The 19,092-nt window shown below is 41.8% G+C and overlaps 1 protein-coding gene across 12 annotated transcripts in view; it reads right to left on the bottom strand.

Annotated features, from left to right (window-relative positions):
* Window positions 1–19,092, bottom strand: part of SHLD1 (shieldin complex subunit 1) — a 34,675-nt gene that overhangs the window by 8,705 nt on the left and 6,878 nt on the right. For 3 of the 12 annotated variants that reach the window (XR_004496671.1, XR_004496670.1, XM_033513215.1), the window contains exon 1: window positions 504–1,144. The exons of 3 other annotated variants lie outside the window; for them this stretch is intronic. Coding sequence is in view for 3 of the 9 variants with exons in the window: in XM_015621398.3 (XP_015476884.1) it covers window positions 1,151–1,265 (115 nt within the window). In the remaining 6 variants the exon portion in view is untranslated. Of the gene's footprint in view, window positions 1–503; window positions 1,266–19,092 lie in introns of those variants that run through there. 6 more of the 12 variants (XM_033513214.1, XM_033513213.1, XR_004496673.1 and 3 more) reach the window with 6 other exon arrangements.

Here is a 19,092-nt window from a genome sequence, read left to right on the forward strand (position 1 = left end):
GTCAGTTTGCCTGGAAAAACAGGAAATGATGCTATTCATACAGCTAAAATACAATGGCAAGAGCCTGCCATGACAGTGTTTCTTTATTAATAAGAAGAGACTAGAAGACTGAACAACTAGAAGTTGTTTAAATTTGATATAAAATTCAGCAAAATATTTGCTTTATTTACAGATTGTGTGAACTTGGAAAAGGAAATGGGGTGTAGGGTTGTTCAGTGTACTCTGCCTTCCTTTGCTGTTACAGCACTTTGAAGTCCAACTATTAATCTTAACACCCACAAACATGCACAGAGGTTACACTGAAGAGATCCACAGGCATCTCAGCCCTGTTTCCAACCAGCTCTGCACACCTATGGACACCAGTGACTTGAGAATCACAGGCAGAAATGCAGTTTCTTGACCAAGAAAATACTGCAAAGCAAGGTATTTTTCAAGCATCCCTCTTGACTTATAGGTGGAATTATACTACCTGTAAATACTTTTGAGAACAAAAGAGTTATGACCTGTAATACTGTCATTATTCATCTTCATGGGAAGTCCTGCACTTGGAGACCTGAATCCTGATGTGGAGTTGATGCCTGGGTAGCACAGATGATCTATTGTAAAACAGATGCTGTGGGGAAGGGAAAACACTCCAAAAATGAAAAGAGGTACAAAACAGAATAAAATAAAGCAGGGGAAGGTGAAAACTCAGTTAAATACAATTTTTTCTCTATATTTTACCCCTCCAACCTACAGACTACATGTGTCCTAGGTGTATTCGTGTATTTGTTCAACTTTGTATCAACTTAAATTAGGTTCAGATCTCAGATTGGTACATGGATTTTCAGGAGTGCTGAAAACACAGATGCTCCTATCAAATTTAAAAAAAGCCATTAGAGATTTTAGCTCTGTGGAAAACAGTGCTATCTAAGCTTTAACTTTACTAATTCTTCAGGAGCAGAACACTGCAAGTTCTACAGCAGAAGAACAAGAGGGTACCTTGCAGTTATCAGATTTTAAGATCCTGTTCCTTCCTTTTTGTCTAAGGCCAGAAGCACAAGCGTGGGAATACTGCAAGAAATGCTTATAGATGGATTGATTCCCTGTAGATGGGAGTGAAACAGCTGAATGTGTGCAGTCTGTACCTCTTCAGATCAAAGGTCTTTACCTCCAGTCAGGATTGATCTTTCACAAAGAACAGGAGAGGAACATTTGCAGAGATGGTTTCCTGAATTTGCTTGCAATAAGATGGCTTTGAAACCATGCTTCTCTGTGTCACGCTCCTGAAAATATACTGCATGTCAGACAAACACAGAAAGGCTTGCTTTTCATTCACAGGCAGGAACAGAAAAATGAAAACAACAAAGAAATCATCTCAAAAAACACTGGCAAATGGCAGGTACAAAGGCAAAGAAAACTACTGGTTTGGTGAAATATTCTGGTGAAAATCTGAAGGCAGAATGAGGCATTTTCCCCGTCTCCCTGCAGGCCTGATGTGGCTGTGAGCACTGAACAGGCTGTGCAGAGATGAGCCATCCTTCAGTGGCACAGAAAAGAGCAGACCCACATCCTCTCCAGCCATGGGGGCTGTGAGATCACACAGCTCAGGGCTCTCTTCTTCTGCATTGCCAGTGGGACCTTGTGCACCAGACGTTGATTAAAAATGAAAAAACAGACTCAAAATTAAGAATGGAAGCAAGATCCCAATCTCCATCTATCAGTTTTCCACAGGCTAATAAATTAAATAGCCTGACACTGAAAAAATCAGTGTCAGATACATCAAACAGTCATCAAGGAAATTTTCCAGAGACAGAAAACGCAAACTGCACAGACTACAATGAAAAGCAAACAAGATATACAAGTTTAATAACTTGGGAGACATTTTCTCATCACTAGCCTGTGACATTTTGGCTTGCTACTTTAAAGGTGTATACTGAATAAATATTTGAGCCATCTAGTTTTGCTGCAGTATTGCTAAAAATGAGGTAATGAACAGAAATTGGACTAGAGCAATAGGCACATTTATAGACCATTCACAAATGCTGGAGGCTTGAGAACCACAAGGGCTTTTTCTTAATTATCTACATGCTGTTTTGGGAATCAAAGAAAATCTCTTCCATCAGAACTAGCTTGTGAGAAAATTGGGCTTTGAACAGAATTGTTTTGCCATTTAATCAACCAGCTTTCTGCAGGAATTGCTCTGTGGCTAATAAACTAAGCACCTGAAAACTGAAATTGGAAATGGTTCTATGTAAGAAGGATATAGGGAGTGAATCCTCAGGCCCCAGGGCGGTACTTGCCTACCCAACCTTTCTTAGGTGGTGCCATGGCTGTGGTACTCTCTGTGCTGACTGAGCAAACCTGAGCTACAGAGCAGAAAGGGAGAAGGTCCCTGACAAGGAGTATGACTTTAAAAGCTATAAAGAAATAAAAACATTGAGCAAGCAAGTCTCCATCCCCATCATCTCACTCTGTCCTCTCAGCCTGTCACGAGGAAGGCTTGGCAATGCAGGCATTTCCCAGCTTGGCTCTCAAAGGGCAAACAGCAAAAGGTTTCAGTCACTCCAGACTTGTTTACATCCTTTTACCTGGCTCTGAGCCTGCTTTTTATGGAAAACTTCTTAGCCATGAGCAGATCTGGTGGCACCCAGACCTCCCAGTTTCACCCCAAATCAAACAATTCATCCAAATTAATTGCAGACACAACTTTGGGTAAACTATGAACGCAGGTGAGAGCTGAAATCCTGTTTACAAAGCAAACAAAATAAAACAAAACCTAGGTTGTCCATCCCATATTATTATCACACAGCACCAGGAAGGCTCTCCTAGGAGGCTGCACACAGGAAAGAGCATGGTGCTGTGTGTGAAGCACTTGCTTAGAGCTTTTTAGCAACTCCTTCAACTACTGACGAACTGTGGTTAGTGATAGTTACTGCAACCAAACACTTGTGAACAGAAAAATCAATTAATTCCTTCAAAATAAGGTGAGTAAAAGGACAGATAAACCAGAGCAAGTTAGGGCCATTCCACTCTTCCTTTATTAAATGAAACATTTTTCATCCACCTTACACCCTAAGATTGCCTAACTGAAAATACCCACTTCATTCAAAAATAATCACACAGGAAAGAGAGAAAACTTTTCCAAACTTAACCCATTTGATATTTGCAGGTATAAATATTTTGATCATTTACAAATTACAAACCACCCTCCAACTATTTTTCAAGGTGATGTGGGAGTCTTTGTATGACTTTTACAGAGCAGGGAGATGAATAATGCTCGTGTTTGTTTAGAATTTGTTCTCTGTGTAGGGGCTAGAGAGACTACAGAAGCAGATATGAACCTGCAAGTTCAGAATTTGTAATTTATTGATCAGACTCCCAAAACTGCACAGCTCTTTTTTTTTTTTTTTTAAATGTGAAGCAACCAATGTAATTGGGGCATTTAGCGATTCCCACTGCTCTTCTGTCATCCAGATGAGAACACAGGTGCAGCCACATTTAAAAATGTCAGTGAATTAATGACACTGATTAGCACTCCTGGTAAACAACAATACAAACATAATTAATAGTGTTAACCATATTAATATGGCCATTCACCTATTCAAAGGAAAAAGCAAATATTTAACATAATGAATGCCTGAAAATTTACATTTTTATTCAGTGATAAAATTGTGTAAGTATGATATGTGTATGACACAAAACAGATCTTTAACAGTGAAGGTAGATTCCATTTTTCAAATAAAAAGGGAAGTTAACACTTCCTTTTATAGGCAATTCCTATATCTAAGTTGGAGATACTCCTGACATCTGTGTTCAGTACAAGCTCAAATCTCCTGGTTCTTATTTGACACTAGTTGGTGGGTGGGATTTGACAGCCCATATAATTTAGCAGATCACACCTTAGGGTAATCTTCTCTTAACTTTTTTAATATCCCAGTAAGTTCACAATCAGCTCAAGAATTTTATTTTAAAAGGCCTAAAAAGTACATAATTCAAACAGATGGGATTCTGTGATTGTAGAAAATACATCTGTTCTATTTCTAAATAAAATGGAATTCTGAAAGAAAGGCTTCAGTGAACATTTTCAGCTCAAGTTTTGGAATTTATCTTCAAAGGCTACTTAAAAGAGTTTTTATAGATCACATGTGGACAATGTGAGGACAGAAGTAGTTAATTTGTGTTCCACTATCTTGACAACCTGCTACCTTAATCTCTTTCATTTCCTCACAAGCCATCTGAAAGCCTCAGCACCTTTGCAAGAGAACACTTCTGCACAGAATACAGACACCTGAGCTTCTTAAAGAAGGTGTTGCTGCACATACAAGAGCATATCAGAAAACGGTCATATTCAAAAGTGATTTGGACTTGAACATTTTTAAATTACAAAAAAGGTGCCTATGTGCATTTCCCATTAATTAAACTAAGTCAGGAACAGCTGTCAGAAAATAACTTGGCATTCAGGAGATCCCTCAGGTCTGAGGTTCTAAATCCTCTATGTTTATAGCACAGGAGTTTTATATTCCCTCCACTCTACTAACAAATCCACTTTGACATTCTTCCATTTCCCCTTGGCACACTCAGTGCTGAAGTTTAGTTGTGACTCTTAAGACAATGGAAAATATATCTGATGCTTCCTTGAGCTGGAGAAATGTTTAATGCATTAAGGGCACACAAAAAAACAATTGATGCCCTTGAGTAAGCAACTGAATCAGGATAAAGGTCCACTGAGAATTAAAATAAAACAGATGTATCTGCCTGCCTGCACAGAGGCTTAGTGCCCTCTCTGCAGCTACTGTCACTCTTTCTTTATAACAAAAAAGTTAGAGGCCAGTCTGCTGCAGCACAGCTTTGACACAGTTCAGAGATTAGGGTATTCACACAGAGGTGGAGACAAAAGGTATATTTTGGTGACATAGCACTTGTGATCTAATGCTAAAATCTAAGCAACAAGCAGAGCATAAAGAGCAAAGTGAAGCCATCCTAGAGAAGGCATGCAAGGTTAATCGTGGGGTGTGGTCTTGTCACTTCTCTTTTAATAGTCTACCGGCACTACTGGGTACTAGACTTTAAAACACCTTGAGGTTTTTGGGGGGTTTGGAAGTGTGGGGTTTGTTTTTTTTTAACCTTTGACTCAACAGTTCATGCTCCTGCCAAGCTATGGGGAGAAGGCACAGGAAAAGTTGTTTAAATCTGCTCATAGTCAACAAAACAGACATTACAGCCAGCAGAGTCAATCTGAAGACAGCAAAGGAGTGGTCTGTCCTGGTGAAGCAGGGAGAAAGGCATCATTTGCTACCTTGCAGAGAGGAATTAGGTGCCAGTGTCAGTGGCTGCTTTCTGCCCATCTCAGTCGGGCCTCTACCTGCACTTGCCAGCAGGTAGAGCACACATCTCACTGCCTGTGAGTGATCAGTGCTTTATCTTCTCAACTACAGGAGAGAATTTTTCCTCATGTTGCAAAAGTTAATTTAAAGGAAACTTGAAATAAATACAAATAATGGCATTTCTTATGATTGTACAAAGAACCCGAAGCTTTTTAAATGTAATTTACATGAGAGATGACAAAAGGATTTTGAACTCTCTAGCAAAAACCACCCCAAGGAAAAAAAGTGACTGAAAAGAAATTACATCCTGGCTACAAGTAAATTATATTACAGACAGCTAGTTGTCCAACAGGAACACTTTGGACTGTGATACACATCAAAATAAATCTAATTACCCCTAAGAATCAGAGAATCTGTAGGTTTACCTAAAAACCAGGAAATGAGCTTTTAATTGTTTTCACTGTGGACACAAACAAAAGACACTGATTAACTTATTGGGCTCAGGAGAGGTAATTATTTTGCAGCAGATGCATCTGTAAGAGCAATTCTGTGACAGCACCAGATTTGATCTGTATTTGTTTTATGAAGACCATCTACACAAATTACTTTTTCCCTCAGATCTTAGGTTTTGAGGAGAACTCTGCTCAGACAGAATGCAAAAGTCAATTATAGCCCAGGATCAGGCTGATACTGATGCTAGAGACACATACTACAGACTAAGTCTAATGAAAAACCCCCAGCTGAAAACAGAATTTAATTTCCTTTAAAAAAAACCCCAAACACTCACCAGTTTTGTAAAAATATTAAAACTACTGTGAAAAAAGATGAACAGATTACTGAGCGCATATGAAAGGGAAAATATTTGAAAAGTTTCTTGCCAGGAAACAAGCAAAGAAGTATTTTAATAAAATACTCTCTTACAGTTAATGTGCTGTTTCATTCTGCAATATTACCCCAAGAATAGAACATCTAGGTAACAATATTCTGAAATACTCTAAATCCACAGACATTAGCAAGAGATGCCAACATCTCCATATTAACTTTCCCAATGCTGTTTCCCAGATCACTGCTGACTAGAGCAAGGCTTCAACTCTTTTCCAAGCATCCATCCCCACACCCTTCCACCAGCCCTCATCTGCAGTGCATGTAGTGCCTGGAGCCCTGTAGAGACAGAAAGAGTACCTTAGGTTTTATTTATTCCAATTAATCCCCTGAATGAACTGTATCTTCCACATCAGATGGATGAGCCCTGAGCAGTAGGATTTCAGGAGCTATCCAGAGAGCAAGAAGCCATACAAATTGCAGCTCATTTGGATGCACATGCTCTACCCAAGACAGCTCTTTGTACCAAGCTAAGGTGTAACAGGTGGTTTACTGCATTGCCTTTGTCTTAGTTTCTTGCCTTTATGCAGGACTTAACGTGCACCAAAGCACATTTTGGACAGGGACACTTTTAAAGACTGCACTGAGCTTTAGAGAATACTTACATGAATATTCATGAGACCAGAGATGTTCCCACAAACACTCCCAGAGGGAGAACAAGGATGGTTTTGGGCAAAGTGTTACAGAAAAAGACAAACCAAGAGTTAAATTAGCATAGTTACTTCTGTCACTTCATTTGTCACTACAGCAAGAGCAATCAGGAATGCTATGGTGTCCTGAAGTAAAATCCACAGGAAAACATTGGTTCCAGAAATAACTGTTTTCAAATTGGCAATCAACAGTGTTTTGCAAAAGGAAAACCCCAGACACATTACCAGATGTAACAGCTTCCAAAACAGCAGCAAAGCCTGATTGTTTTCTCATGCAATAATCAAGTGAGGGAATCAGATTGCTGCAGCAAGCTAATAACTTACTGAGGAGAAAGGGAGAGCCCAGCTATTGCCTGGCAGGGCTTCAGAAAACTTGGAAGGTTCAATTAAATACCTTCACTGAGGCTGCTAAACCAAAGAAAGCCTCCTGTCTTCCCTCAAATTTGAACATCCCACTGCTTTGGGATCACTCTTGCCTTAATACCTCCTCCAAGATTCCACAGGAACTGAGATGAGCAGGATCTTGTGGCACATAGAATTGTAGTATTTCTAAGGAGGCCAAATTTGGCTCCAGCTCCAATAGTACAGCCATGAAATAATGTGTTTCTTTCTATGGCTTTGCTGCAAGAGCATTTGGCTCAGTTTAATCCCTATACATTCATTTAGTACCACTTTGGAAGGGCAAATTCTGGTAGCAGTCAATAGGTGAGAGACTCCTTCCAGATCCTCTCTCAAGGATTTCCTTCTGAAATCATATTAAGAAGTGGTTAAACTGTTTGTTTTTTGACAGAGGATTTTTAGAGAGGGGAAACCATCAGTACAACCCCAGAAAGCACAGGTTTCCACACTTCAACACACAGTTGGGCACTGACATCTAGAAACAGCAGTGGCTTTGTTCTGTGACAGGGGGAGAAAGATTTTGGCAAGCATAGGACCTAACAAAGCAGGTTACTAGACTGAAGTATTTAAACCAGCCACATGCACTTTTTAAAGAGGAATTATTGCCAGAAAGACACCATTAGGTTTTATATCCCCTCATTCTAACTCTTCAGCAGCTGTAGAGATAGCAGTCAATTAATCCATCATCAAAGGTTCATCTACAAACGTTTCACTGCCAGGTATTGTTAATAAAAGAGAAATCCTGGTGAATTTATGTGATTGCCTATTTTGTGCAGTGTGGGAATAGCACAGGCAAACCCAGCATTTTGTTTTATGCATGAAGAAATCACATTTGTCAACAACACACTATCACCCTCTTTCACCACGTGGTCTAACTCACCCTGGTGGGTTTGCAGCTCACAGTTGCTAATTATGGAGCATGATGCTTTCATTCTGAATATCACATCCAACTATCAACCTCATTTTGGTTTAATCTTCTGCAGAAGAATGATTCTTGAAAATAAAAAAAATCCCAGCTAGAGCTACATCAGAAGTAAATCACCGTCTCCATTAACTATCAGCAGGTTGCTGAAAATTAATAGCAATAGGTGATTTCTTAACAATGCAAACATATCTCCTTTTATATTCCAATGTTGCTGGGCTTAAGAATACTAACATTTCCTTCTACTCAACCAAACCCAGGCATGAAACCCACTGGCACAAACTCAGTGTCTCAGCCACTGGAGCTAACTTCACTTCTGGAATGCTGTCACAGGCTCTGCAGATGATTCACACACACACACACACACTCTATTGGGCAAGACCTTACACAAAATAATAATTAGCAGCTGTAGTAACAAACATTCCTACCACAAAGCACTGGTGCAGCACAAAAAGGATCTTCTCAAGTTCTTTTATTTTGCAACTTCTGCTGCCTTCATTATATTTTAATTAAGACTGCATCAGGAGAAAAATTAACCTAGAAATAACCTCATTAGACATCCAGAGGAGCAGCAATGTAGAGCAATGTTAAATCCAGTTGAGATTGCAGATGGTAGCTCTGTAAATCAGGTTCTGCTTCAATTCAGCACTTCAGCAGAATATTCATCCTTTCAAGAAATTGCTACTGAATGGTAAGATATCATGAAATAAATCCCATTTGTGCTGCACCATGACCAGAAGTAGAGATGATACATTCCTTTGCAATCTTAATAAACAATAACTGCTTAAATAATTGAATTCAAAGTAAGTTTGTATTATGAATAGTACAGAAGAACTTGAGATAGGCATTGAGTCAGCATATTAAGGATGAGTATTCCTTAGGTCTGAACAAGTTACTGTATTTTTGGTTTATCTATCTGTGGTTTATTTATTCATAAAGTGAAATACCACTGTAAAATTTCAACATACACAAATACAACCTACAACATAGACCCCAAAAAAACTTTGTCCCCTCCTTCAACTCTGCCTTGCCTGCTTCTCTAATCCAAGAATCCCCTCCTGCTCCTGGGCATGCTATCCAAGGATTTATTTTCAAGTAACAGTGCTTAAGAGGTACAGTCTAGTGAAGGCAAGAGTTGTACCTACGACAGCATTGGTATCAGCTTTGCCACCTGCAGAACAGGAATGCTCTTTTCTAAAGGGGAAAGGAAGGAGGTGCCAGGCAGGATCAGATCCATTTCTAGTTTGGTATGTCCCCTCCACTTGTGGTGTGTTCTAGGTGCCAGCATCGTGGTGGGGATAGGGGGGTGTGACCTGACACTAGAAATTAGACAGAGATTAATAAAAGCCTTGAAACATCATCAGATTGATTCAATATCTCAGCAACACCAGCAAGAACTACTGACTGAGCTTGCTCTTACCCAAATCAGTGCATAGTCCCCTTTGTTTCCCTGCTAAGCTCTTTGCCTCAATGACTTCCTGTTGCACTGAGTTTTATAATCTAATTACCTGCTGTGTAAGAAGTGACTGATTTTGATTCTACTGCCTTTTCTTTTCATCCAAGAGACACAGAACTAACATTCAGATTCCCCTTGAGATCATTACTGGTTTAAATTTCATTTTAAAAATAGAAGAAAGAAAAGGTTTGCATCATTCTTTGAGACAGAAATACACGTATAAAACCAGACCACTATGAGAGTACCAAAGTCTCCATTCATCTAGAACCATACTTGTCTGTTTTCCCAGATTTAGTCTTTCTGGTCCTTTTGTCCCCTATTTTCAGATTAAGAAATCAAAAAACCCAACAAACAACCTGTCTTGGTTTTGGAAGAGAGGTGTCTGTTAGGGAGGGCAGGAGCCTCCCTTGGAATGAAAATGTAGACCCCCCTCCCTCCGAATTATTATAATTCTGTAATCAAGGGCTCTCAGGCAGAGATTTGGGGAGTTCTTTACAAGTATGTATAACCAGGCAAACAAACAATAACTACAGCAATAACAAGAACACAGAACCAGGGACCCCGGGACAGCTTTCTCGGCTGAGATGGGATGGAGGAGAGGCTTTGTTTCACAAACCCCTCGGGCAGTCAGTCCCGGTGCTCCTGCAGGGCTCCGAGGAACAGTCGGCTGGAAACAGCAGGGATGAGCTGAGATCCTGGGCCGGTGGCTGAGGTGGATCAGCAGAGGAATGAGCTGAGATCCTGGGCTGGTGGATGAGGTGGATCAGCAGAGGAATGAGCTGAGATCCTGGGCTGGTGGCTGAGGTGGAACAGCAGGGATGAGCTGAGATCCTGGGCTGGTGGATGAGGTGTATCAGCAGCTCCGTGGCAGTGGCTGGCACTGCCACACGTCCCGGCAGGACAGGGGGTGCGAGGCCACCAACACAGAGGGGAGAATGAGAAGCAGCAGCTCCGTCTGGGTGATGGCGAAATTCCCTTCTCCCCACCGCAACAGCTCCGTGCCCAAAGTATCCTTCTCTGAAGCTGAAGAAGCCGCCAAGCTGTCCCCACTCCCTTTTTATCCTGCCCCCTTCCCCACTGGGCCCGGCCACTCTTTGTGTTTCTCAAGTACCCACCAACTACACGCAGTCAGGTTTTCCCCGTAACTAATGGGTAAAAATTCCACAGGTGAACCAGAACTAAAAGAAGGACACCTAACTCCCAACACAACCTAACTAAAAAAAAAAAAAAAAAAAGCAGTAACAAAAAAACACACAGAAAACCCCGAAACTTTTCCTGTCAGGCACTGCAGCCTGTAAAAAGCTGGGACCTCCGATAGTACTAACATGCATTGTTTTATTACTTAGAGCTGTATGAAACAGTCTGTAGGCACTTATGGAAGGTAGGAATGCACTTCTTCACAAACACAAGTAACTTCTGGAGTAAGATAACCTCTCTGACATAGGCAGTGCTACGTTTATAAAACACAGTAAACTTGTAAAACTCAAGCTCTCACTTGCTTCCACCTCTGCCCAGGGTGAACACACAGAGCACAGCCAGAAATCCCTCGGCAGGCTGAAAAGAACAGCAAGCACAAAATATTGTCATTTGCTTGCCAGTGCTTATTGCAGCAATAAATAACCAGCTGCCTGCCACCCTTCACAGAGAAACCCTTAGCATGGAGGCTTGCTGGAAAGGCAGCAGCACTGCTCATCCTGACAACATTCCATCTGCCTGGGAGGAGATTCCACAGGCATAGAGATGTGCACGCATATGAGCCCCAGCTACTGTGGAATCTACAGCACACAACACAAAGAAGGAGAGCAGTGAGGTGAGGGGTTGTTAAAGTCATGAAATGAAGGAAGAAATCAGATGCAGGAGGGCTCCAGGACAAACCTTCAAGTACTACAACCCACACTGATGCTGAATCACTGGCCTGCGTTGTTTTGTTTCAAAAAATATTGTGGATGATGATGTGTGCTGTATTTTATACTTGCAGTCTGCTACTAAGGGGCTATGACTCACTGTTTTTTATGCTGCAGCCTCATCAGCTGCACACCAGTGAGCTCAGTGAGGTAAACCAGACAAAGAGAGAAGAAAAATGAGGCCTGAATTAAGATGGAGATCTAATTTAAATATAGTGCCAGATGCCCCACAGGTAAGCAGTGATAGGAGTCTGAGCTGCGAGGCTTTAGGAACATTTCAACTGGGCTCAATTCGTGTGGTGTGGTACAGGCCAGATGTCACAGAGAAGCCAGGAAACATTGAGAGCAGCATGTGAATGTAAAGGCAGGGACCAAATAAGTGCACACAAATCCAGGGAAAACGCCACAATGACCCCCCACAATCCTGGGACTAATCCAAGGCACGTCACTGCAGAGAGAAAGGCCCTGCAGCCAGAAGAGGGTAATGGCAGGCAGCACTGCTAACTCCTACATCCTCAACACAGCGATGGAGCATCCCCTGCAGCACTGCATCCACCCTGAGCTCTGCTCAGGCACATGGAACAAAGGCATCCTGCCCACAGCCTCCTGTTCAGCTCACTCCAAACCTGCCATGGCAAAACTGGATAGGAACAATCTGCATCCTCTCACAGCAGCAAGTCTGGCCTCACACTAAGCAGCATCCTGGGAGCACAGCTTCTCATTTAAACAGAACCAGTATAACTTGTTTGTTCTCCTCCTTGCCACCAGGCAGAAAGGATTCCCTGAAATGTGTCTTTCTGTTGCCAGTTCACAGCAGCTCCTAGAGAAGCTTCAAATTCAGGGAATAAATTCAGAGGCAATAAGGGACCACAGCAATTGGGGCAGATGTATCTTGTTTTCTCTTGCTGCATTTCAACAACTGCCAGTGCAGGGCCTTCTGGGTCCAATAAACTCCAGATGATTTTTCTACCACACAGTCACAGGCTACATCTGAAAAAACATCTGAATGACTGAGAGCTAAACATAAGGAAAGCTTCCCAGTGAAAACAGAAAATCAGGCTGTGCATATTTGATCACTGGTGCCCAAAATTAGGGTCCTCCAAGGTGTTCTGTGTATCAGGACAATGTGAATCTGATAAATTACAAGACAAAACCCCTACATTTAGAATCAGACTAGGAAAAAGAAAAGTAGAAATCTTATTAATAGAGTTAAGAAAACAAGAGACTTGAGGAATGACATTTCTTATTTATGTGTTGTGTATAAACAGAGCATCAAATCACCCTCTAAACCACAAACACCACTCCCAACTGGAGGTGAGATGTCCCAGAGCATCTGAACAAATGTGTGAAGCTCAGAGTTTATTGGAAGCTCTGTACCATCATTTACCTGGGCTCTCTGCCTGGAGTACAGCTGCATTTCAGGGCATTGCAACCATACTTCTTTTCCCCATGTGCTGATGCTAATGAGGGTGACCCCACAGCACCGTGTACCAAAGAAATATCCCAGAGGGCTGGCACAGACTGACCTCAACACCGAATTCCGAGCCAATTTGCCCTTTTCTTCTGCCCTAGCCTGACATTCCCCATTATTTAAATTGCCATTTTTAAGGCACTTTCACAGATCTGTACCACCCACACCTAAGTGATAGAGCTTAGGCAGGTTCTAAGGTTCTGCAGACAGCAGGGAAGGGCAATGCTGGTTTTACATAACGATGTGGTCACAGGCATTCCATGTTTTGCCACTTGCTGGCTGCTCAGCACAGACACCAAATGATCTTGGGTCATTCTTGCATCACCTACACTTAAAACCATAATACCAAGCTGCAAAGAGCAGCTCTATTACACAAAAACGGAGCCAGCATCTTGGGAGCCACACACAAAATTTAACATTGGTAGAAAGATGCCATGAACACATGTCCAGGTAACAGGAACATCCACAACCCTTTGCAGCTTTCCACAGTTATTTCAATTACTAAGGATTCATGGCATGTACTTTCCTTTCTCCCTGAGAAAAAATAAAGCATTTTGTGGAGGTGTTTCAGCTGTACAGCAGTTCTTGCCCTCCAAAGTAAACAGAACAATTCATACACACATGAGAATGTTTCACAACTGCTATTACTGCACTATTGGAGCACTTTGTTAGAAAAATTACTACCCTGGCTTATAGACCTCAGGATTTGCTTTGTAGCTTCTCTTCTCCAGCTCTTAAGGAAAATTGGAAGTTTCATTGAGATTGTTTCCTACAAAAGAAGCTTCTCCTTCTAAAAGCAGAAAGAAAAATGGGACAAGTCTGACCTGGGCACTCTACAGGAGGGTCTGCAAGTCCAACCCCTTTGTGTTCACATTCTCCTCTGTGGTCTCTGTCCCTTGTCTAACTCTTATGTCTGTGAATCTTGTAATGAAAACTTCTTGCATGGTTTTAAAGCTAAAAACACATCCTGAAGATTTTTTTTGGTTTTTGTTTTTTTCTTTTTTAAAAGGAAACCAAACCTTTTCCTCCACAGTAGTAAAGTGAACTTCTTTGCATCTCAACACTTCAAACACTTAGCACCAACTGGTTCATATTATCCTTGTTTAGACACAAGTGCACACAAATTCACCACTATAGCAGGAAAGCAGGGGATATTCTCCCAGCACTCTGCACACTGCTTGGTGAAATACTTTAGGGACACCTGGACCCAACACAAAACAAATACACTTATCAATAGTCACTTCTCAATGATAAGAAGCATCTATGGAAGGTTATCTTGCAATTCAGCATATAAATAAAACCATCACTTGCTTGAAAAAGAGGAAAAGTTAACATGGTAACCCAAGGTGGTGGGTAAAGAGCTCGCACACACATGCAGAATATTCTCTGCATCAATGGAGATGTCACTGCTATCCATCTTCCCATACCCTTCCAGCCCCACAGTTACATCAGGGATAGTTCCCACAGTTCCTGAGCTTCAAAATAATGACAGAGTTAACCAAAATTTAATGATTAAACAACATATCCCCTTCTGCACAGGATTTCTAATCTCTGCCTCAATCTAACAGTTTAATTTCCTCTTTCCCTTTGCTGAATCCTGCACTTTAATTCAACCCATATCCTTTCTGTTGACACTTCAGCACCTTTGCACAGAACCACAATAATGCTAAAGGGAGCTAAGCTGGGCAGTGAAGCAGATGAGGATTTCTACAAGATCAGCCTGTGCTTCCAAATCTGATTGTGAGAAGGAAATGGCTCAAGGCCAGCACCTGAGCGAGAAGCAGGTGGTAAAAGCAGTCCCTGGGCAAGATGGCACAGATGAGTCTAAACAAGGCATTTATCTCTTTCAGAAAAGAATGGAACTTGAAGAATTTCCACTACAGCTTTGCACTAAAATAACTGTCCCAGAGAAAGAAGAAGAATCTCTGATCTCCTTGCCTGTAATAAGCCAGATCCCCTGGCTTGCAGCACTCAGTGTATCCCCTGCAGCCATACACAGAAAAAGGGAAAAGCACCAACCCCCGTGCGTGAAACTAAAATCATAGTCATTAGTGCATTCTGGATTCATGTTCTTGAAGGACTAACAAGGAATACCATCCATCTGCTGAAATGTTGTCCTAATGCCATGGCTCCCATGCTGGCTACCCAATGCCACACAGACAAACAGTTTTTCCTTGAAAATTCTGGGGCCCAACTAGAGAAAATTTACAGGGAAATTTGTTTTAGATAGGAGCTCAGTGTAGGGGAGACAGCCATCCCAAGTGAACCTTTGTTTTACAGGGTGACTATCCAGTAACCACTCTGCTGCCTCCAGCAGCATCAGCTGAGTGCCAACTTCCAGTATCCAGCTGCTCCAGGACAGACTTCCCCCCTCCACTGATTACTTCCAGGGGCAAGGAACAGAGATCATTGCTTTGAAAAGCCTGAGCACACTACCAAAGCAGCTTCAAGCACAGGAGAATTTTTTCACTACATATGTGATAAAGCAATATTTAATGGAATGGGAAAGCCCAGGGAAGCACCCATTAAGGAGGAATCAAAGCAAGGAGCAGCTTTTCAGCCACATCTGCACTGTACTTTGCAGCTTCACAGAGCCAGTAGCATCTGGCTTCCCAAAGACACCCCCATCCCAGCCTGTGTCTTGGTCAGGAAGACCTCCTCAGGCTTTCTTTTACTAGCCTAGAAATTGTTCTTTGTTCCCATATTTAATGGCATCATAGTGGTTGCAAATGATGGCTGAATTTGTTTATTATTCCCCTGTAAAACCCATATTTGAACAGCTTCTGTTCCCAATTATAATTTTCCATCCCAAAGGACTCCACATCTGCACTTCAGAGGATGAAAAATGATTCATAAAGAATTTAACAAACGCTTGTCCATCCTTGCCCATTGAACGAATTCTTGATGTTTATTTACAGGATTTAATTCCTCCTCATAATTTAAATTATTAATGCTCATGGATAAGATAAAACAGCACTGGCCTGGTAAGATAAAACATTTGCACAAACATGTACAAAGCTGCCTCACAGCTACCTTAGGAACAACTGCCATAATGACATTACTGCAGTCTGAATTGGATTAGGTCACAGCAATGGACAAACACTGATAGCTGTGATGAGAGAACTAAAAGTCCAGGCTGGAATGACACTTTAGATAAAGGCAAGGAAGAAATGGCCCACTGGGACTCTCACAGTGGCAGAACAAGGTCATATTAAAAGCTCCCAGTCCCACCAGAGGGCAGACAGAGCTCTACACACCTGACTGGTCCCAGTGTCTGGCACTGATGGTGTGGTGGTGTGACCCTGGCTGGATGCCCCAAAAGCCCTCCACAACTGGACAGGGGTGAAGAAATACACCAAAAGGTTCATGAGTTGAAATAAGGACAGGGAGAGATCACTCACCAAATACCATCATGGTAGATTCAGCTTGGGGAAATTAAATGAATTTATTGCCAATCAAAATCAGAGCAGGACAATAAGAATAAAAACAAACTGTCCTTCCCAAGAGACAAACTCCCAAGCTCCTCTTTATGCAGAGAAACATAGAATCCCATAAGACAACTTCAGTGCAGTAGTTCAACTCCTTATCTCTGTTACTGAAGCATTTTCTCTAGTTGATTTCTAATTATTAATGGTTTAATACAGACTGCTCACTTTCATAGAACAGAGGTACTCTGAAGTGCTAAAATCTAAAAGGCAAGGCATGTGTCTCAGTTTTTTCTCTTACTGATGTATGCATAGTGCTCCAATTCTCCTCCAAAAGGACCAGTTTTCTTCCTCAGACTGTGAGGAATAAAGCTTTTTTCTGTTCTAGGATTTATTTTTTGCTGGATGCTTTATGTAACACATCCCTGAAAAATTAATTTACACAAGATCTAAAACCTACAGTGAACCAGTGGTGCCCAGTGCATTCTTTAGTGTGCTGTGCAGTTTCCCTGTATTCCTTTTATGTCAGCTGGCATAAATTCTACCTTGCCTTTTCATCTGGTACTCAACACAGCTGGGCCACAAAGAGATGCTTGGAGGGTTCATGATGCCAAATTCACCAGAGTCATGGAGTCACCCACTGAAGAGACTGCCCACAACTTCAGGGGAGCTGCACTTCTTCAAGTCCACTGCCCCACATCTATACAAAATGAACAGTGTTGAAACATTTTGCCTGTTTCCTCTTGGTAAGACTCGAGTCTAAGAAAAATCTAGCATTTTGGTCATATCTGACACAGTACTTGACTAAAAAAAACCCACCAGCCCTCTTAAGCTTTAAGTCTGCCAGGCTGATGAAATCAGAAATGGTAACGTTGAGCACTAGAGGGCAGCAAGAAACAAACCAAAACCGATATAAATCCACCAATTCCCAAAACAGGAACTATGTTCTTCATCAAGCCCAAGGCAAACACTGCGCTTAATCAATTTCATACCAACACACTGGTTTAAAAAAAAAATAAATCTGTTGTTCTATGGTTAATAATAATTAGTTCTGTTGTTTGGGACCACAGCTCAAAATGAAGTTTGCATGTTAACTTCATGCCGTCAAAGGAGACTCTTCATGTCACAAAGTACCTTGAACAGCACCCTTTCCTTCACCTTCAGAGCAAACCAAAAAGTAAAATATTCTCAGTGTGATCTATATCTTTTAGGCAAAGGAGACTATCAAAGTTTCTATATCTAACCTGGAGTGCACTTATGAGCACTTTCCAGCTCAGCTTTAGCTCAGTCTGAAAATGATTTAAAATATCACACACATTTTGGATTTACAAAGTTACACAGACCCATGAAGAGACTATATATATATATATATAAGTCTTTAGCCAGACAAAAAAGCCATTTTGGAAATTTGGCAACTTTTGGCAGCAGTGGTAGCTCAGACAGCCAAGCTGCAATTTCTACACCAAGTAATGAGCACTGAGCTCTGTGCTGAACTGAACGTCCCAGCACCCACCAAGAGCCAGCCCTGAAAGGTTGCTGCTGACGTGACAAAACACACTCCTTTCATTTTCAGCCTCTCTGTCAACACTTGTGAACAACTCCCAGACAAGAAAAGCACAAGCCATGCTAGACTTCTTCAGAAAGCACAAACCCATTTCTGCAAAACAGATTAAGTAACACTTGATGGGCCAGAGGACATGGTAGGAGAGAGCATTTAAGGACGAGTCAGAACATGTGCACAAACATCAGCGCCACTCCTCAGTTGTTAATAAAGGACACAGTAACCCACCACAAAACTGGGAATGTAAATTCACTGGGAACAGGCAGCATCTTTTTTCCAGAGGAATCCCAACAGCCTGTAGAACTGACTGCTGTGTTAACAGGTTGAAAATCTCTGCTTTGTTTTAACACAGTTGCTTGGTTGCCTGAAAACTCAGAAAGCAACTGGAACAGTCCAAAACCCGTGCATTTTAAACTGGGATAGCCTTGTGAGCAGATGTCCCCTTGATCTTGAGTGGCAAGTTCAGTAGCAGTGCCATGGCCCAGGCTCACTGATGTGCCTGAGGCCAGACAGTCTCCAGTGAAATGGCCTGTCCCATTGCCCCCAGGCTCTCTTGTTCCAAATGGACTCTTTTTGAAGAAAGCCTACAACGCCCCACAACTGATTAGAGAGAACCTACAGCCTGGCTACCCACAAGGGAGAAGAGATTAATCCAACACCACATTTTTCAGAAACCACCATCCTGGAAGGGCTGTAACCCCATGTGAAAGCCAGGACACGTTGCAGAGCGCTGGATCTCGGCTGTGCCTGTGCTGCTGCCAGGAAGAGGAGCCGTCCCCAGTTCATCCACACAAATATTCACATGGCTGCCCAGACAGCTAGGCCAGTTCCCTGGGCTGACTTCTCACTGTGTACCAACACTAAGGATCAACCAGGAATAATAAGCACAGCCAGGAGCAACCTGGGCCTCTCCTTGCACTGCAGAGGTCAGGGAAGCCCATGGAAAATAACTAAAGGTAAGCCTGGGCTCAAACTTGAAACAAACTGCAGGAACAAAAGTAGTGCTTTTGAAGAAGCAACTAAAGGTTGAACACCTCTATCCACCCAAGCTGGCTTTAATTAATTTTGCTTATTTTAAAAAGCCAGCCAGCTTTTAGATACTTACAGTTCTCTTCA

Source organism: Parus major, chromosome 3, assembly GCF_001522545.3.
Source record: "Parus major isolate Abel chromosome 3, Parus_major1.1, whole genome shotgun sequence".
Classification (NCBI taxonomy): Eukaryota; Metazoa; Chordata; class Aves; order Passeriformes; family Paridae; genus Parus; species Parus major.